Raw genomic sequence first — 21,082 nt, 5'->3', positions numbered from 1 at the left:
GTTGGTGTCCTTGAAGCTGTCTGTGATCTGACGCCCTGACAGCGAGGCAGGTGGGTTCTTGCTCAGGACAACAGCTACCAGCTAAATTCCTAGAGAAACTCAGATGGTACGGGGATGGAGCAGTTGCTACCTAGAAGAAAAACAACCCCAGGACGATGAAACTAAAAGCAACTTTAGCGTGGGGCTTGTGGATTATATTACTGCTGATGGGGCACCGACAATAGCTGCTCTCAGCTGGTGGTTTCCTTCCCCAGAACTCATTTTGTCTGGTGAAAATTGTCTGTTTTCAAATAGTTCCTCCCACAGGAGTGAAGAGTGTTTGATGGAAGCACATGTATAGGGAAACTGAAGGGGTCCAGGCGTCAGGGCCTCTTAGCCCATTTCTAGCAACTTCTACAGGGCCTTTCAGAAGTGAGGAACTTCTAGATTGGGGCAGGGCAAGGACAGGCCAGGAGGGATGGCTAGCCCTAAAACCTCACTGTTGTGTACTGGTTGGGGTGTAGTTACACCGAACCTCTTGCCAAGTGCCCACCAGGGAGTCTGGTAGGGGGCGGGAGAAGCAATGTGGACTAGCCTTCAGGAAGGTAGTGTGTTCACCGTATGCCTCTGTACTCCAGCTTAGACACATCTTGCCAGCAGTCATATTATAACGACTGTCCTTTGGGCTGAACAGCCAATGGGCTAAAGAGACAGAAAAAACATCTGGTTCAAAGATAGAGAATCTTCCAATCGGCTTTCAATAAACTTGCCACAAGGACCCAATTACTATACCTCTTTTCTGGGTCCCACCTCAGTTTTTTTTTTTTAAATGGCTATTTGAATTCAATCCATGATGTTAAGACATTTATCAGATGATCACTGCAAAACAAAGGCTGGACTGGTGCACTAATCTGCCCTAAGGAATATTCACCTAGGTTCATTCCTACAGAAACCACAGGTAGAACCATTATTGACCTCAGAACTCCATCGACCCACCTCGAGGCGGGACGGGACTGCCACAGGAAAAAAGCGACATTGAAAGTAATGGCAGAAGCCGGGAAGATGAACCCTGAAGAGTCTCCCAAATCACAACCATCCAATACACATAAGTGGTGAGTCACAGATGGAATTAACTTTAAAAAAAATATTTAAATTTTAATTTATGTGCATTGGTGTGAGGGTGGTGTCAGATCTTAGAGTTACAGACAGTTGTGAGCTGCCATGTGGGTGCTGGGAATTGAACCCGCGTTAAGAGCAGGCAGTGCTCTTAACCACTGAGCCATCTCTCCAGCCCCTGGAGTTAACTTTTAATATATATTTTTTTATTACACTCGCTTATTGTGTGTGTGTGTGTGTGTGTGTGTGTGTGTGTGTGTGTGTGTGAAAGGGTGTGCATGTGTCACGGCATATATATGGAAGTCAAAAGACAACTGATAGGAATAGTTTTCTTCTACCATGTGAGCCCCAGAATCAAACTCAGGTCATCAGGCTTGGAGGCGAGTGCCATCACCCACTGAGCTGCTGGAGGAGGCCTCTCAGAAGATCGTTACGCTAGATTCCTGTCTGCAAGCATAGCGGTATCATTAGTCCTGACAGGAGTTGGCTCTCTTCCATCGGGGTGGGTCCCAAGTTAGGCCAGTCCCTGGCTTGCCATTCCCTCAATCTCCGTTCCATATTTATTCCTATACCTCTTGTAGGCAAGACAGGTTTTGAGTTGAAGGTTTTATGGGAGGGTTGGTGCCCTGCTCCTTCCACTGGGGGTCCCACCTCACTACAGGAGGTGGCAACTTCAGGCTCCATATCCCCCGATGCTAGAAGTCTTAGCTAGGGTCACCCCCATATACTCCGGGGACCCTCCCCTGTCCCAGAAATGCCCCCCCCCATTTCTGTTCTCCCAATCCTCACCGTCACACTGCCTACACCTGATCCTACCTCAATTTCCCTTCCTACTCCCTCTCCCATCCAGTTCCCCCTCCTCCATCTACTTCAGATGTCTATTTTACTTTCCCTTTTGAGTAAGATTCAAGCATCCTCCCTTCGACTCTTCTTGTTACTTAGCTTCTTTGGGTCTCGTGGTTATCCTGTACTTTATGGCTTATATCCTCTTATAAGTGAATACATACCAGGCGTGTCTTTCTGAGCTTGAGTTACCTCACTCAGGATGCTATTTTCTAGTTTTATCCACTTGCCTGAAAATTGCAATGATCTCTTTGTTTTAAATAGCAGAGTAGTATTCCATTGTGTAAATAAACGCACCACATTTTCTTTATCCATTCTTTGGTTGAGGGACACCTAGGTTGTTTCCAGTTTCTGGCTATTATGAATAAAGCTGCTATGAACCTAGTTGGGCAAGTGTCCTTGTGGTATGGTGGAGCATTTTTTAGGTATATGCCCAAGACTGGTGTAGCTGGATCTTGAAATAAAACTATTCCTGGTATTCTGGGAAACTGCCAGATTGATTTCCAAAGTGGTTGGACAGGTTTGCCCTCCCATCAGCAGTGGAGGACTGTTTGTTCCCCTTGTTCCACATCCTGTTAGCTTTTATGTACAGCATATGCAGTTTAATGTACAAGGCTTTGTTTAAACACCTGCTTTGAATTATATACCTAGGAGTGAAATTTCTGGGTCATACAGTAATTCTCTTTATTTGTTTGCGCTCTCTCTCTCTCTCTCTCTCTCTCTCTCTCTCTCTCTCTCTCTCTGTGCAGGTCAGAGCTTGATATCAAATGTCTTCATAGTTGCTCTCCACCTTATTTTTTGTGACAGGGTCTCATGCTGAAACTACAGCTCATGTATTTGGCTGGACTGGCTGGCCAGAGAGTCCCTGGGTTTTTCTTATTCTCACCTCTGCAGAGCTGGGTTATAGGTATACACTGCTGTGCCTGGCTGTGTTACACAGACACTAGAGATTGGGATCAAATCTTCTTGCTTGCCCAGCGCACATTTTACTGAATAAATCATATCCGCATCTCTCTTTTGGCTTTTTGAGATAAGATATCATGGTGATGTTTGATCAAGACCCTCTTATCTCAGTTTTCTAAGTGCTGGCATTACAGGCATTAGACACCATGCCCAGCTTTTGCCCAACATTTCTGAGAACCACTGAACTGTTTCTTACCATGCCATTACAAGTGTAAAGTGCAGCCACTCTTCAGTATCGATGGAAAATTCATCCCTGACTAGCACTAGCCCTCTTTCAGGTGCCCAAATCTCCAGCTGCTCTGGTTTCTTTATCGAAGACATTCTGGTATCTGCACAGACCCACACATCCTCTTGGCCACTTTAAATTCTTTGCAGGTACCACTAAGTGGCTGTTCTGTGGGAGCAGGTGCTCCACTGTCTTGTTCAATAGCTAGTCAGTCTCTGTGAGCCCCCATGAGCCCTGCTTAGTTGGTTCTGTGGGCTGTAGTCTTCTGGTGTCCTCGAGCCCTCTGCCTCCTACGCTCTGCCTGATGTTTGCCTGTGGGTCTTTGCATCTGCTCCCGTCAGTTGCTGGATGAAAGCCTCCCTGGTGACAATTAGGCTAGGCACCAATCATATCATTATGAGTCATTTCATTGCCTTTTTTTTTCCTTTTTGACCAGCCATGTTTAGTTCTATTATAGGTCTCTGAGCTATCCCACTTCCGGTTCCTGGCTATCCAGGCAGTGCCAGGCACCATCTCCCTCTTGCAGCTTGGGCTTGTTGGTAGGACAGGTTGTAGGTTGAAAGTTTTTGTGGTTGGCTTGGTGTCCCAGTCCCACCACTGGAAGTTTTACCTGGTTACAGGAGGTGGCAGGTTTAGGCTTTTTAATCCCTCGTTACTAGGGGTCTTCACTAGTGTTACCCTCACAGATTCCAGGAAATTTTCACTGCACTAGGTTTCCAAATTGCCAGCCTCCCAAAAAATGCCCCTCCATTCCAGTATTTTCTCCATATATTCTCTCCTTTTGTCCCTTCTGTTTCTATCCTTACCTGCCTCCAGTCCACTGCAAAGTCTACTTTATATCTCCTTCCCAGGGAGATCCACGGGTCCCCGCTAGAGCCCTCATTGTTAGTTAGCTTCTCTGGGTCTGTGGACCGTCGCATGATTATCCTTAACAGCTAATATCCATTTGTAAGTGAGTACACACCGTGTTTGTCTCTCTAAGCCTGACTTACCTCCATTCAGTATGTTTTTTTTTATAGTTACATCTATTTGCCTGCAAATTTCATGATGTCATTAAAAAAAAAAACAACAAAAAACAGCTGACTAATACCTCGTTGTGTAAATGTACCACATTTTCTTTATCCATTTTTTTTCTTTTTTCTTTTGGTTGAGGGACATCTAGCTTGCTTCCATTTTCTGGCTATTAGCAGCAAGCATTCTTAATTGCTGAGTTGTGTCTCCAGCTCTCTTTGAAAAAATTACGTTTATTTATTTTTTCTGTTTGTTTATTTGTATGTGTGTGTGTGAGTGTGTGCATACACACATGCTTGCACACATGTGTCACAGCACACGTGTAGGTCGGAGGAAAAGTTGGGGAAGTCAGCTCTCTCCCTTTACTCTGTGGTTCAGGTCATTAGACTGGTGGGCAGAGCCATCTTGGCTGGCCCTCGGCTGCTCTGCAGCGTATGTTTTTAAAATATCTGATATACATCTTTTTTATTTATTTATTTATTTTATTTTATTTTTTATTTTTTTATTTTTTTAAAAATGTATAATTTTAATTCCATGACACATTCTCCATCCTAAATCTGAAAATGAATAAGAAAGATAGTTGCATTTTGAGATTTCCAGAGCCCTTGACCACATGTGCTCCTAAGCTACCTGCAACTGGTAGATAGCTCTTTGGAGGACATCACTCTGGGTATACTTCTGGGTTTTCTTTTTTCACTGTAAAACTCCTGAAGTTTCCTGTTTTTCCCTTTGTCCTGGGAAGCTCGGGGGCTTATTTTGCCACTGGACTGGAGGAAGAAGAAAAGGCAGCGGTGCATAAACGTAGCCCTAAGGTGTTGGAGGCTCTGCAAAAGCTGAACATTCAGGCCGACCAGGTGAGTGCAAGGGACTAGGCCATACTGGTGAGATTGTCCTTGCTGTCCCTAGGCTCTGCAGCTCAACTCTTCCAGGATGAGCTGGGGTTGAGTGGGGTGAATAGGTACAGATGTACCTTGCTGGGGACAGATTTCACCCTACCCAAGCAGGACCTTAGATACCCTCTTGTTCCTTACACTGTCCACTGGCTTTAATTGTCCTTTCTCCAACACCCAGGCACCGGTTATTGCTGTCCTAGGCTCTGGTGGGGGGCTGCGGGCCCACATCGCTTGTCTTGGGGTGCTAAGTGAGTTGAAAGAACTTGGCCTGTTGGATGCCATCACGTACCTCGCAGGCGTCTCTGGGTCCACTTGGTAAGTGTTGTGTTTGGATGGGAGGGAGCACCATGTTTTCTACTATCAAAATGAGAGCTTCTTCCTCCAGGTACCAAGTGCATGCTGTCTTTCCTTTTCCTTTGCTATTTTTTCTTTTTCTTTTTTTTTCCTTTGAGTTGACTTATTTGTCATTTTATTTTATTTTATTTTTATTAATTTATTCAGGTTACATCTCATTGTTATCCCCTTACTTGTATCCTCCCGTTCCTCCCTCCCTCCCTCTTTCACCTTATTCCCCTCCCCTAGGTCTGTGACAGAAGGGGACCTCCTCCCCCACCATACGGTCACAGCCTATCAGGTCTCATCTCGGCAGCCTGCCTATTCTTTCTCTGAGTGCCACCAGGCCTCCCCACCAAGGGGGACGTGGTCAAATATGGGGCGCCAGAGTTCATGTCAGAGTCAGTCTCCGCTCTCCACACAACTGTGGTCATTTTCCTTTTCTTAAGTGGGCAGATGATAATTAGTTATTTTATGCTGTATGTTGTGACATTTCGGCATATGGACTTGTTGTGTACTCATCAGCGGTATTTTCACTTTTCTTGGTGTAACAAAGTACACGGACAAAGGCAACCTAAAGAAGGAAAGGTGTGCTTTGGGTCTCAACTTGAGAGCATTGCCTGGGAAGCAGAGGGAGGTGTGCTGGTGCTCAGCTAAGCGTCTTCGCATTCAGTCTGGGCCCAGCCTAGGGAACGCTGGGATCACATTCAGGGTGTTTTATCTTCTCATCTCGCTTAAATGTCTCTGTAAACACCCTCACAGACTTAGCCAGAGACTTATCTCTGCCTCTGAGGGATGTGGGCTGTGTGGGCTGTGTATACTCGGGGTGGGGATGGGGCTGCGGCGGGGACGGGGTGGGGGGGGGCGGGGGGAGGGGCGGGGAGGAGGCATGTAGGGCCAGAGCAAGGCAGACATCAAGTCTCTTCCTCTGTTGGCCTCTGCCCTATTGCTGTGAGACATGGCCTCTAACTGAGCCTAAAGCTCATTATCTTGGCTAGGCTGGCGTTTGGATCCGCCTGTCTGCTCTCCAGCCATAGGTTCAAGCATGTTTGTCCATGTCAATTTTTTTACATGAGTATTGGGGATTCAAACTGAGGTCTCCATGCTTGCCTAGGAAGCATTCTTATATACTCAGCCATTTCCCCAGGCCTAAAGTTCTTTTTTAAGTAGTATATCATTTGTACAACAGAAGGAGCTTTGTTGTGTTTCCATAAGATATATTATATATTTATATAGTTACATGCGATATATTTAATATATGCAACATATAAGGTTAAGCATATTACATATAAATAAATAAGAAATATATTATAATTTATCTGCAATCTGACCAGCTGCCTCATGTTTATCCTGCCATGCCTTCCCTACCATGATGGATCATATTCCCTCAAATTGAGCCAAATAAACATATATTTATATATCTGATATAATGTATGTTATTATTTATTAATAATTTATCAATGACATCTTATACATCAGTAGAACTATGTATAATAATATACATTATTTCTTGATCATATCAACCTCTCTATCACATTCATCCCCTTCTACCTTTCATCTCCTGCTGTCTCATTTCTAGCATTTTCCAAGTTCAAGGGCAGTGCTTATACTTTAGGTGGGTGGAATATAGCCCTTTATGATCTTTTAGCCTTTAGGAGAGACTGTTGTGTTAAATCTAGGACTTTCTTATTCCGAAGGGTTCGGAAGCACTCATACCTGATAGCCTGATTCTGAGCTCAGGACAGTGTCTGCGTTGTTAGTCAGCCTTGGCGCCTTTTCAGTAACACGTAAAGCTACACACTCTTTGAGCTATTGATGTGGAGAATGTGGAAAACAAACGGTGAGTGGAGGTAACAGGTGGCAGGAATGTAGCACTTAATGGTGAGGCAGCTCCTTGAGAAATATACTGTCGTGTTAGCTGTTTTCCTCATTGTTGAGGCAAATACTCAATCCAAGTGAATTCAAGTTTATGTGGCTCAGTTTGAGGCAACTGGTCACATTGTATCTTCATTGTAGAAGCAGAGAGAGGGGGGACTGCAGAGAGAGCACTTAGCTCACTTCCAGAGGACCTGCGTTCAGTCCCTAGCACCCATGTCAGTTGGTTCCACAACCACTTGAAGCTTTCTTCAGAGGATCTGACCCTCTCTAGTCTCTGCAGGCTCCTGTACTCATGTGCACATACCCACACACAGATAAATGCATGCATGGAATTAAAAATGGAAACCAGGCTAAGAAGAAAGAAGCATAGCATGATGAATTCTGGTCATCGGCTCATTTCGTCCTTTTTATTCAGTCCAAGGATTGGCACCTCCCACATTCTAGGCCAGTGGTTCACAACCCATAGCTTGCCACTCCTTTGGCAAACCTCTGTCTTCAAAAATATTTACATTACAATTCATAACAGAAAAAAATTTTTTTCTTTTTTTTAGCCTTTTTAAAAAAAATAATTTATTCAGATTACATCTCAATTGTTATCCCATTACTTGTGTCCTCCCGTTTCTCCCTCCCTCCCTCCTGCTTTCACCCTAATCCCTTCCCCTAGGTCTATGACCGAGGGGGACCTCTTCCCCCACTATGTGGTCATAGCCTATCAAGTCCCATCTTGGTAGCCTACTTATTCTTTCTCTGAGTGCCGCCAGAGTTCATGTCAGAGTCTGTCCCCGCTCTCCACACAACTGTGGAGAATGCCCTGTCCATTGGCTAGATCAGAGTAGGGGTTCAATGTTTCCTGCTTGTATTATCCTTGGTTGGTGCACTAATTTGAGCAGAGCCCCCTGGGCCCAGATCCACCCATCACGATGTTCTAACAAGAAACAAAATTATAGTTATGAAGTAGCAAAGAAAGCAGTTTTATGGCTGGGGTGGTGGTGGTGAGTCACCACGACATGACAAACTGTGTTAAAGGGCTGCAGCATTATGAAGGTTTAGAACCACTGGAAAGTGGTTTCCAGCTCTTTGAAATGCACTTACAGGCACGCCCAGAGATGTGCCTCCTGGGTGATTCTAATCATGTCAAGCTGGCAATCAAGATTTATATCACAAGGGCTGGCAAGAGAACTCAGTCGCTAAAGTGTAAGCATAAGACCAGAGACTGGTATCTATATCTATATAGATATAGATATATTTTAAAAGCTGAGCATTGTGGCACCTGCTTGTGATCTGGAGAGATAGAGACAGGTGGATTCCCTGGAGCTTGCTAGTCACTTAGCCTAGTCTGATAATCGGTGAGCTCGAGGCTAGTGAGAGACCATGTCTCAAAAAACAAACTGTAAGGTTTCTGAGGAATGACAACTAATTCTGCCTTCTGGCTCCCACATGCATGCACACATATGGCATGTGTACTCCTTTTCACCCATGTATGCACATGAACACACCACACACATGCACAAATGCACATGCACATGCACACACACGCACACGTGTACACATGCACACGCTCACACACAGTCCATGTCTACTAACCCTGTGTTGCCTGGGCTTGAGCCATACTTCTGTGTCCCAACTCCAGGGGGCGCTGTTATAATAGAAATTATAGCCATTCTTTCTTTTTTTCTTTCTTTCATTTTTTTCAGACTTTCTTGAAGCTTAAGCATGATGTTGCTGCCTCTAGGGGAATAGGAGGCAGGCCTTGCAGCCTAATAGCACGGGCACAATTCCTACAGTGAGTCCTTTAGGGCTGGTGTAAGCCCAGCTGTCACATCTATGTGATTCTGTCTCCTGGGCTGTTAGGAGGATTAAAGTTCTACTCTTTCAGGGTTTCTGTGACAGGGAAAACATCCAGATGGAGCTGTCTAACAGAAATATAACTTGAGTCACAGCTGTCCCTTCCTATTTTCTAAAAGCCCCACTGGAAAAGTAAAAGCATGTAGTGACATCGCAGTTGCGCATTTTCTCTCTTTCCCTTTCTTTTTCTTTTTTCTTTTGGTTTCTTTGAGATGTGGTTTCTTTGTGTAACAGAACCCTGGCTGTCCTGGGCTTTGTAGATCAGGCTGGCCTTGAGCTCACAAAGACCTGCCTGCCTCTGCCTCCTGAGTGCTGGATTAAAGGTATGTGCCACCACACCTGGCCTGCATTTTCTTTTTTAATAATAGTGTTTTAGTCATTTGAAAATTATGTATGTTTATATGGTGTATGTAATCATATATGTACCCCACTCCTCCCAGAGCCCCCCAACAAGTTTCCTCCCACCTTTATATCCCCTTTTTAAAAATTATAACTCAGTCTAATTAGTACTGCCATGTGTCCATGGGTATGTGATCATCTTCTGGGGTATAGGTGACCTACCAGTTGCTATACCCCAAAGAGAAACAACTCTTCCTTGCTCCAGGTGTCTGACATAGGAGAGTTTCATAATATAATATATAAGTCATTAATATAATATATAAATCAGATATTTGACATTCCTTTTGTGAGACCAGGTTTTGAAAGCTGATACATATTATTTATTAAAAATACATGTGCATATGTGTATCACACACCACGTGTGGTCATCCAAGAACTGTGCATGCTCTCTTTATACCATGAGGGATCTCGTTGATTAAACTCAGGTGGTGAGGCAAGGCAGCAAATGCCTTTACCTACAAACCATCTCGTGCCATCCTGCCGGCCCTGCTACATACTTTATGCCTACAGCATATTCCCGTTTTGATGCTAATGAGACTGTGCAGGTGAAAAGCAGCTGTCAGTACCAAGCTTATTCCTCATGTGTTTCAGTTCCCTGGAACGGAATGGAGTTGCAGTGTTGAAATTTAAGTTAATAAAATGAAATTAAACGGAGAACCCACTTCCAACCACATGTTGTATTATTTACTTTTTTTTTTTCATTGCTGTGTCAAAACTACCTGGCAAGTGGGGCCTTGCCGCCTTGTCATGAGGACGAGTTTGGCTCCCAGCATCCATCTCAGGAGGCTCACAGTATCCATAACTCTAGCCTCAGAGCATCTGATACTCTCTCCTGGCTTCTGTGGGCACCCTCACACACATGTGCATACAGACACACACGTGTGCATACAGACACACACACATATGCATACAGACACACATGTGCATACAGACACACACATGTGCATACACACATATGCATACAGACACACATGTGCATACAGACACACACTTGAGAGCACGCACGCACGCACACACACGCACACACACACACACACCACTTGACACTTGAGGTGAGGGTTCATTGTGCCATCACAGGCACTTGCATGTGCGTGTGCATACATATATCTGCAGATACACGCATACACATAGATACAAAAAAAAAAAGTCCTAAAAAAAATACTGACTGAAGCAGCCGATATAAAACTTCCTTGTAGAAACTGGTAAGGAGTTCTCTGTTGAAAACCTCTCCCCATCTATGCGTGTTCTCGGTTTGTTTACCTAAGGTCACATCAGGAGATAAAAAGCACAAAGGTGGGAGGCTGTATGAAAACAAATCCAGTTCCCTGTCAGTATCTGTGCGACTCCCCCGAGGAAGGCGCTTAGCTTCTCTGCGCCTCCCTAAAGTGAGCATCACCCTATTGTTCCTTTTGATGGCTAATTGTGAAGATGATTGTGCTGGTTTCTTTCTTTGGCAACTCAGCACAAACCAGAGTCGCTTCAACCGAGGAGCTGTCTCAATCACATTGGCATGTAGACAAGTCTGTGAGGGCGTTTTCTTGATGAATGTTTGAGGTGTGAGGACCCAGCCTACTGCAGGCGGTGCCGCCTAAGCTGACCTGAGCAAGTCATGGGGAACGAGCCTTCCTCAGGCCCTGCCCTGCCAGACTGGGTCCTGCTTTGACCTTCCTCAGTGATAGACTATAATTTGGCCTATATGCCCAATAAACCTTTTCCTCAGCAAATTGGTTTTGGTCAGCATTTTATTACTGCAATAGAAACCAAAATATAAAGGCTGTAAAATGATGTAGCAGTCACATACTGAAACAAATGGTACGTTGTCTGAAAACAAAGCAAAATCCCCAAAAGACAAGAACAAAAATACCCATCTGCCCGTGTGTCATGTGGAGGATTGGGATTCAGTCCCAGATGTGGGGTTCAAGGGGACACTGAGATGGACTGTGGGGTTAGAACTTTGTTAGTTACCTTTTTTTGTTGCTGTGATAAAATACTATGACCAAAGTCACTTATGGAAGGAAGAGTTTATTTGGGGATATGGCTTCAGAGGGAGAGTCTGTAGTGGTGGGAGAGGCACATCAGTAGGCAGTTGGAGCAGGAAGCTGAGGGAATCACATCTTCAAACACAAAACAGAGAGAGAGAGAGAGAGAGAGAGAGAGAGAGAGAGAGAGAGAGAGAGGGAGGGAGGGAGGGAGGGAGGGAGAGAGAGAGAGAGAGAGGGAGGGAGGGAGGGAGAGAGAGAGAGAGAGAGAGAGAGGGAGGGAGGGAGGGAGGGAGGGAGGGAGGGAGAGAGAGAGAGAGAGAGAGAGAGAGAGAGAGAGAGAGAGAGAGAGAGAGAGAGAACTGAAAATGGGGTGAAGCTATGACTCCTAGGGTTTACCCTTAGTGATATATTTTACACCAAGGTTCGACCCCTTGAAAGTCTCAAAACTTCCCCCAACAGTGCCACCAACTGGGGACTCAGTTCAAATATGTGAAATCTGTGAAAGACATTCCCACTCAAACTACCAGTTAGTTATCAGTGCCATCGACACACAGTTAACCGAGTTCAGGAGTTCAGGGCCCAGGACTGAGACAGACGACATGGTGGGGGCTCTGAACAGGAGTCACCACTCATTTGGCGGAGTCAGGATCCTTTTTAGAGGTCTCTTAGAAAGGTTTCACCATGCGACAGGACACAGCCAGTTTCTCTGATTCCCTCTGAAAGCAGTTGGGGAGCAGGGTGTGTGTGTAACAGAACGCCTTTCAATGTAATTCACTTCCTTTTTTTCATTTTTTTATTAATTTATTCATATTACATCTAAATTGTTAGCCCTTCCCTTGTATCCTCCTATTCCTCCCTCCCTCCCACTTCCTCCCTTCTCCCCTCCCCTATGTCTGTGATTGAGGGAGACCTCCTCCCCCTATATATGCTCTTAGAGTATTGAGTCTCTTCTTGGTAACTTGCTATCCTTCCTCTGAGTGCCACCAGGCCTCCCCATCCAGGGGACATGGTCAGAAAAGGGGGCACCAGAGTTCGTGTGAGAGTCAGATCTCACTCTCCACTCAATGGTGGAGAATATCCTGTTCATTGGCTAGGTCTTGGTAGGGGTTCGAAGTTTACTGCCTATATTCTCTTTGGCTGGTGCCTTAGTTTGAGGAGGACCCCAGGACCCAGATCTGCCTGTCATAAGGTTCTTCTTGTAGGTTTCCAGGATTCACTTCCGCAGGTGAGAGGTCCTGGCACTTTACTTGGACATATGTTAACTAGCTCTTTACAGACTGTGCTCTTCGTAGGTGCCTGACTGTGTCTGTGAGATGGAGGGGCAGCAGTCTGATCTGGACTCTAATGTTACATCATGATGTATTTCTTCCATCTCTCTCTCTCTCTCTCTCTCTCTCTCTCTCTCTCTCTCTCTCTCTCCTCTCTCTCTCTCTGTCTCTCTCTCTCTGTCTCTCTCTGTCTCTGTCCCTGTCTGTCTGTCTGTCTGTCTGTCTGTCTGTCTGTCTGTCTGTCTCTCTCTCTCATTGTCCTGTCTGTTAAATAGAAGAATCATTCATAGAGGCTGCTTGAGTGCTCCGTGCATTCGAGTCCTTGTTTAGCATACATCGTTTCCTTTATGACAGCTAATCATCGTTTCTCTGGCTCGTCCCTCCTCTGTGAGAGAGGCAGTCAGGATTAATGGCGTCCTGGCTCATCCTCTCCCTATCCTATTTGGGTCCCATCTTCAATCTGTCCCTTCTCTTTGTCCCCAGGGCATTGTCCTCATTCTACGCCAACAATGGAAATATGGAAAACATGGAAAAGGAGCTGGAAGAGCGATATGAGAAGAAAAGTTGGCACTTTAAAGAGAGCCTAATGAAAGCCATCCAGGCAGCAAGGAGGGAGAATTACTCCCTGACTGACTTTTGGGCCTATTTGATTGTTTCCAGGCAAATGAGAGAAGTAAGTCATTCTCAGCAGAGGATATGGGGTCCCAAATAGCTTGATCAATAGCCCTGTTGAGCTCTTCAAAATCTGGGCATATAGAGATTTTACTTCAAGACTAAAAATGTCCCAGGGCTGATTGACTGTAAATAGAAGAATCAGACTTTGACTCATTTGTGCAGTAAAATAAGTAGAAATTATTTTTAAAATCTAGGAATATCCAAAGACAACAGGCTCCAAGGCACTTATTCTTTTCATCTCTGTTATTGGTCGTTTCTTTCCTTGAATTTACTTTTCTCTGCCCTTCTACTCCAATTTTATTCTTTACTCAGAAAGAGTGGAGTTTTCTGCATCTCCATGTTCTTAGTGGGAAAGATTTTTCTCAACCTCAGAGTACCACTGTGCTCACCTCCAGACTCTCCAGCCGGCTGGCTCTAGGATCCAACCTTAGGTTGTCTGAGCACAGCACATGGTCAGCTCAGTGTGGAGCATATGACTATTATGACCTAAATATCTGTGAGTGCAGGGTGAACTCATCATGGCTGCATTCCTCCAAGGCGAGTTAGGATGGCAGTGGGAAGTCAGCCCCCAAAGAGTTCTTTCTCCAGTGGATTTCTCCTGGTTTTTATGCTTTGATTGGCTTGGGTTGAACATTGTCCTGTTCTTAGAAATGAGAGGGACAGACACACCCTTAACTGTGAGACTGGAGTAGACAGGGAGAAAAAAGAATGGAAGTTTCTAATGATGGTGTTATCATTTCTACAAGACTGTGGGTCCTGGGGGGCGGGGAGGACAGATGTTATTCAGAAATGTCAAAGTGGACCGGGTACTTATAGTATATTTGTTTTCTCCTCTTATCCCTCCCTCCCTTCCTCTCCCCGCTTCTTTGCCTTTCTCACTATCCTTTCTGTCATTCCTACCCTTGTCTCTTAAAATTATCTTTATTTGCATATGAGTGTTTTGCCCACGTGGGTATATGTGCACTATATACATGCAGTACCTCCTGGAAACCAGACGAGGGCACTCTATCCCTTGGAACTGGATTTACAGCTGCCAGGCTGGCGTGGAAGGGTGGGGAGGATTCTACTGGTTTGTTACATTTCCTCCAGGCTGTTGGAAACTGAACTCTGGCCTTCTGAAAGGGCTTTTCATCTCTGAGACATCTTCCCACCCCCCTGTCTATCCTCTCTCTTTCCCGTACTTTGAGCTGTCTCACATAGTTTAACTTACTGCTTTTTAAGCTTTTGTTGAAGTATAACCAATATGCATACAGTTGAACATACAAATATATTTCAGACTCATGCACTTCCCTGTGAGCTATCTCGTGATCAAGGTGCCAAGCATATTCACCTCTTGCAGACACTTCTGGTTGTTCCCTCTTATGGTTTTTTCTGTTTTTGTTTTTTTGTTTTTGTTTTTGTTTTGGTTGTAGGAGGTGGACGGTAAGAATACGTTGCATTGACATCTGTCTCCTTCAGTTATGCTAAGTGGCACAAGCCAGTCACCTGAGTCTACCTCTCCGAGGCATCTAAGGCAGCAGAACTCACTGAAATGAAGAACAGAATGGTAGTGGGCAGTGCAGAGGTAGAGGCAGAGGCAAACGAGAACTGCTGCTCGAAGGGGATAAAATTCTGCCAGACGAATAGGGCCACGATCTCTCCGTTCTCTCTCGCCCTGTGAGACTGGTTCCTCTGCAGTGGTCTATTTGACTCTTATCCACTCTCATCCTTTGAGGCCATGCTACCCTGTATCTATAGATGAGCTCTGTCTATTTCCTACACTGGGGGCCTGTCCCAAGTGACAGGGGTCTGTCATGCTAGCTCAGTGAGTAAAGGTGCCGCAGTCCCCGGAACCCCTATGGTAGATGGAGAGCTAACTCGTGCAAGTTGTGTCCTCTGGCTTGCACACACGTGGGAATGGATTTTGTAGATAAAGAATATTTCAAAAACTAGGTGCACTACGTACAAAGACCCCATTCAGTTTGGGGAGACTAAACCGTACCCTTGTGCGTCTACCCTATTCAATCTGGTACTTCCCCCCTCTCCCCCCCCACAGCTTCAGGACTCCAATTTGTCCAGCATAAAGGAGCAAGTGGAAGAAGGAGTGATGCCCTATCCCATCTTTGCGGCCATTGATGATGATCTTCAGCCTGAGTGGAGGAAGAGAAAAACTCAGAGTAAGCCAAAAATTAGAAGGGGAGGGAAGGTTGCAAGGGAATGGCAGACACTGAACAGGGCTGGGGATATAGCTCAGTGGTAGGATGTTTGCCTTGGGTAAATGGAGCACCCTGGGTTCCATACCCCCCAGAAAAACGTTATTAAGTGGAACGTATGGATATTTTCCCCACACTGACCCTTGGGAGGCCTGGGGACAAAGGACTCGTGGAAAAGGGCCTGTCAGGAAAACATGCTTTGCTCACAGGGGAGCAAACACGTGTCCCAGATACCACCAAAGGGTCCACACTTGCTTTGAGTGGCCAAGGAAGTTGTAATGAGGGCTACCTGCCACCTCCTTCATGGTTCAGTAACCACCCCGGTGCCGGTGGCTTTCCTGACGTCCCGTTTGTCTTTCAAGGCGCGGTCTTTGCCCTGGGGGCAGGACCCCTTCACCCAACTTACTAAATATAAGACACATTTGTTGGTTTGATGAGTGTGCCCCATTGATCAATACCCATCAGGCAATGCTCCAGGTGCTCACTCACCCTAGCATCCCAGAGCTCAGAAGTTCCTGGGGTTAATGCTCCGTCCCTCTCCTAGTATGGGTCCTTAATCTGGTTTCTGTTGCTGTCACAAATACTGTAGCAAAAAAGCAACCTAGGGAAGAAAGGTTTTATTTAGCTTACAACTTCAGACTATTGGCCAATTATTGAACGGAAGTCGAGTCAAGAACTTAACATATCACATCCGTAGTCGCGAACAGATACTTTTATCCTTATTTGCTTGTTTGCCCTGGGCTAACTTTCCTTCTCTTTATACTGATTCTGCCGATGGAATAGTGACACTTACAGTGCACCTGATTTTTCCTTATCAATTAACTATCAAGAAGGGCTCCTTACAGACATGACCATAGGTAGAGCTGACCTCCTTCTTCTCATAGACTCTCATCCAGCAGTTCAGAGGTAAGCTTAAGTTGGCCGCAACATTTGTCACTCCATTGATTCCCAATGTTGATTTGATTGATCTGGATGGCTAACCAGCAGGTTCCTTCCTCCCTAGCCACTCCATCTTTTCTTCTGAACTATGTACTGGTTTGGAGAGGATGGCCTTGCCTCACAGAGGAAGACAGTTATTTAGCCAAGAATGTATGAATAGCTACGCTGCACTCTCTCCAAATATACTCTCAAAACCAGCGAGACCTCTGGTCCATGCCTTCTCTAATTCAGCTCTCCACATTGCAGCCTTCTCCACAACTCTGAGGACATCCCAGACCAAGAATCAACATCTCTCATGAGGACTCTTGTAATTAGCTCATCATTGGTCTTCCTGTACCATGTCCTCTCCTCCTTCCATAGCTACGTGAAAGAAGTTTCTAGAAAAACACGGTCGTGCGATTTCCTTCTTATGATAAATAGTCCATCCACTCCACAGTGCCCTAGATAACTCCTTCATGTCATGGTGTGTCTAGAGTTTTCATTGTTCCCACATTTTGGAGTTGCAGCTCTTATGAAGTGGAAGAAAAAGGTGGGTATGATGGCCGAAGTTAGGGGAAGTAACTGAAACAGGATTCTATTGAAATAATGAATTGCTTCCATTTGAATAGAGTCTCACAGGCATGGGGGAAGGATCCCCGATTATTTGAGATCATCCAGCCCCTCTCTATATGGTTGACATTCCTTACTCTGTGGGCCCCACCCACCCCCAGCACCTTCTATGTTTCAGGGTCAGAACTTGTAGCTTGCCTTTGTTTTGTCTTCCCAGAGTCCTGGTTTGAATTCACCCCTCATCATGCTGGCTACCCTGCACTTGGGGCTTACATCCCCATCACACAGTTTGGAAGCAGATTCGAGAATGGAAAAGTGGTTAGACAAGAGCCTGAGAGAGACTTGACCTTCCTGAGAGGTCAGTACTGGGATCAGATGGAATCCAGTGGAGGTGGGATGTGGACGTTGGGCAAGAAATGACCTCCCTGAGTATCTAGCTCTGCCAGCCTCCTTCATTCTTAGCAGAAAAAAAAAAAGACATCCTGCGGTTTCTAAAGGAAGGTCTTCAGCATCTCTCAGGGACTCCCTTGCTTGACAGATGCCTGGGAGCGTACTAAATGGTCCAGGAAGTGCCCGGATCCAAGGGTATAGCTTCTGATAAACAAACATGGGTGTGGGAGTTACATGCAGTCCCACAAGTACAACACCGGCACAGTCACCAGCATGTGCTAGGAATTCAAGGATAGTTAAGTGTCCATTTATTTAGCAAATGATTTTTGTTTTTGTTTGAGACTGGGTCTCACATATCCTGTTGTGGCCACAGTTAGCCTTGAACTCTTGTTTCCCCTGCCTCCGTCTCCCAAATACTAGGATAATAGGTGTTCCCCCACTGTGCACAGTCAGAATATAATTTTGAGGTACACTATGAAGTCTCTCCTGGACACTTCCTTCTGCACAGACAGGAACAGAGGCAAGACTGTTGTTGTCCTACGGTATCCTCTGCTGTAAACGCCCTTCCATCCATCTAGTCTCTGAAGTAGAGTCATTTGAGGTCATCTCTGCTTTTTTACATAGGTCTAATCTGGCTAGAATTCCTCTCCATCCCATTTCCAGGTTTTCAAGATCCGCTCATAGCCCTGATTTCCCCACAGCAGCACCCAACCCCTGAGCTACCATTGCCATGACACTGGGCCTGCCAACCCCTCAGCTGTTGTCCACGTTCCAGTTCTGCTTCTGTCTATGACGGGCAACAGGACTCAAATGTACAGGATTTCCTATTGATTCACTTTAATCACACAGAGTCTTAGTTTTATTTCTCTTTCCTTTACAGGCTTATGGGGAAGTGCTATAGCTGATATGGAAGAGGTTAAAAAATTTATTTGGGGTGAGTATTTGAGGGGAACCCAGGGGCCAAAGCCTAGAAATACCTGTGTAAAGAAACTCATCTTCACTTTCCCTCATGTGACAGAAAAGGAAACTACTGTTATTGTCTTGACAACTATATTTCCTAACATTACTGCCTTTTCTTCAGCCTCCATCGGGGCAGTAAGGATGGCTGCAGAGTGGCTGGCTGCAGACTGTCTTGGGAACAGTGCTACTTAGTTACATGTGACCTCGGTTAGCCATTTTCTCTACACCACACAGATGCTATCATCATAGCACTCACTGGTTGTGAGGACTCAGGGTGAATCCCTCCAAAGTACTCAGGATGAAGCCTGGCAGATAGATGCATTAGAAAACATCAGCAGTTATTATCTGTTCTGTTACATTATCCTTATCAACCCCCCCAGGAGTGCATGCTACAATCACTTGAATTTAAATTTTTATTTATTTTGCTGGGCATGGTTGTGCACACCCTTAACTGTGGCATTTAGGAGGGAGAGGCAGGAGTTCTCTGTGAGTTTGGGGCTAACCTGGTCTACACAGAGAGTTCCGGGACAGCCAGGACTACATAGAGAAAGCCTGCCTTAAAAAATCATTTATTTTTATGTGTGTGGTTGCTTTGTCTGTCTGTATGTTTGTGTTCCACATACGTGCCTGGTGGCTGTAGAGACCAGAACTGGGCATCAGATTTCCTGGATTTGGAGTGGGTGGTGGGAATTGAACCTGGGTCCTCTGGGAGGGCAGCCAGTGCTTGTAGCCACTAAATCATCTCTCCAGCCTCTAACTTGAGCTTTTTTTTTTTTTGGAGAGCCACTGAGTCATAAGAATGCTGAGTTGCTTGCTTGCTCTGACTGTGCAGTGAGCACTGATGTATGAATGGGTGGCAACTTGTGCCTGGAGCCACATCACAATTCTGATCAGTATGATAACATAACCAAATGGGGACAACAATACCTCCAGCCCCATGTGTTAGAGATGAATTTTAAGTGACCTAATGTGTGTAAGGTCCTTAGAACAGAGCCTGGACTACAGTGATAATGTCTCACTAATATATAATAACAGTAATGTTGAACCAGACCAAATGAGTCTGCACCTTGGTGACTGTGAAGCCAAAACCCATAGCCAAGAGGTGAAATGGCAGAAGAAAAGCATTACCTATTACCTGTGTGGCTAAGGAGAGTCAGGCATTGACTCCAAAGTGATGCCCTCTTCAAACGGAGCATAAAGACTTTTTTTGGAGAGGTTGTGGATATTTATTTGGAAAAACATTTCAGATATGGGCACATTCTTGGACATATGTAATTTAAGATGTAGAGCTGTAGTGTTGGCTTAGTGATCAAAGCATTTTCTACATGAATGTGAGGACCAGAGTTTGGCTCTCCAGATCCCGTAGAAATAGCACATGGGCCTGGCAGCATGCCTATAAATCTAGCCTTAGATGGCAGAGATGGGGATCCCTAGAGCAAAACTAGCAACTAATAGAGCCATATCGGTTAGCTCTGGGCTTGATTGAGAGACCCTGCCTCAATGAATAATCTAGAAAGCAATAGAGGATGATTCCCAGCATAAACCTTGAGCCTCCCCACACACATGTGATGATCACCTTTACATACATATGTTCCTATTCATGTGGCAAACACCAATACCACACATGTAAAAATGGAAAAAGGAAAAAAATAGGTAAGATGTATGCTATTGAGAATGCTCAGTTTAAGGTTAAAGTTCAAGAGGGAAGGACGGAAGTTGGGAATACATTTAAGTACATACAGCTTGGGTTAAAGGTGGTGGATAAGAGTGCTTTGGGTGCGCTTAGCTTTCATGGTAAAGATGGTGGGTCTCACCTGGTAGCACAGTGCTGGGCCATAAGTAAAGCAAAAATATTTCTTTCCCCAAGGTCTTAGCTGTAGCCAATGTAAAGACCTCCAAGGCTGCTAACAGTAATGATAATTACTGAAAGTTTATACTCATTAATACCAACTTACGTCCAAATGATGGGCCAAAGATACTCTGTATTTTAACATTGCTCCTTGAATGTGATATTCATCATCTCTTGGTTAAAGACAAGTTCAATGAGTCTAGAGCCAGGTGTGGTGGCTCAAACCTTTAGTCCCAGCACTTCAGAGGTAGAGGCAGGCGGATCTCTGAGTTCAAGGCTAGCCTGGTCTACAAAGAGTTCCAGAACAACCAGGGTTATACTGAGAAGCCCTGTCTCGAAAAGCAAAGCAAAGCAAAACCAAACCAAACCAAAGAAATGAAAAAAAAAAAAAAAGAGAATATATCTTTCTGGCCTTCCTGTGGCTAAAGCTGGAGGTTGGGCCATATTTTAGTTCTTCAGTGGGTAAACTAAGGTTGCTTTCTGGAAGAAGCCTTGGCTTGTGGTGTTGTGTATGAAAGTTAATGTTATACAACTGTGTTTCTTTCTCTTTAAGTTTCACTCTTAACCTGGCTATCACCCAAATAATTGAGACTTTTATGCTTGTTGTATAATAACTTCCCAACACAATAACTGAGCAGCTACTACTCCATTCTTAACCCTTTAAGCTAATCTGGTTCCCTCCCGGCATACATTCCAGAGATACTTGTACTTTGTAACTTTCCCTGCTCGAGCTCCTCTCTCCTGATGTCGCCTGGACCTCTCCCATGGCTGAATCGCCCATTTCCTTCTCTA

The 21,082-nt window shown here is 45.0% G+C and overlaps 1 protein-coding gene across 5 annotated transcripts in view; it reads left to right on the top strand.

Moving 5' to 3' along the window:
• The window catches only part of PLA2G4C (phospholipase A2 group IVC), a 43,063-nt gene that overhangs the window by 8,701 nt on the left and 13,280 nt on the right, over window positions 1-21,082 (top strand). For all 5 annotated transcript variants that reach the window (XM_084770120.1, XM_084770118.1, XM_084770119.1 and 2 more), the window contains exons 2-8: window positions 929-1,091; window positions 4,881-4,992; window positions 5,210-5,346; window positions 13,220-13,409; window positions 15,447-15,567; window positions 17,309-17,449; window positions 18,362-18,415. In XM_084770120.1, coding sequence (XP_084626246.1) covers window positions 1,024-1,091; window positions 4,881-4,992; window positions 5,210-5,346; window positions 13,220-13,409; window positions 15,447-15,567; window positions 17,309-17,449; window positions 18,362-18,415 — 823 coding nt within the window. In that variant the 5' untranslated portion in view covers window positions 929-1,023. The remainder of the gene's footprint in view (window positions 1-928; window positions 1,092-4,880; window positions 4,993-5,209; window positions 5,347-13,219; window positions 13,410-15,446; window positions 15,568-17,308; window positions 17,450-18,361; window positions 18,416-21,082) is intronic.

This window comes from Acomys minous, assembly GCF_964271855.1.
Source record: "Acomys minous genome assembly, chromosome: 20".
Taxonomy (NCBI): Eukaryota; Metazoa; Chordata; class Mammalia; order Rodentia; family Muridae; genus Acomys; species Acomys minous.
Note: the sequence above shows the minus strand (reverse complement) of the source record. Positions and strands in the feature narration are given on the sequence as shown.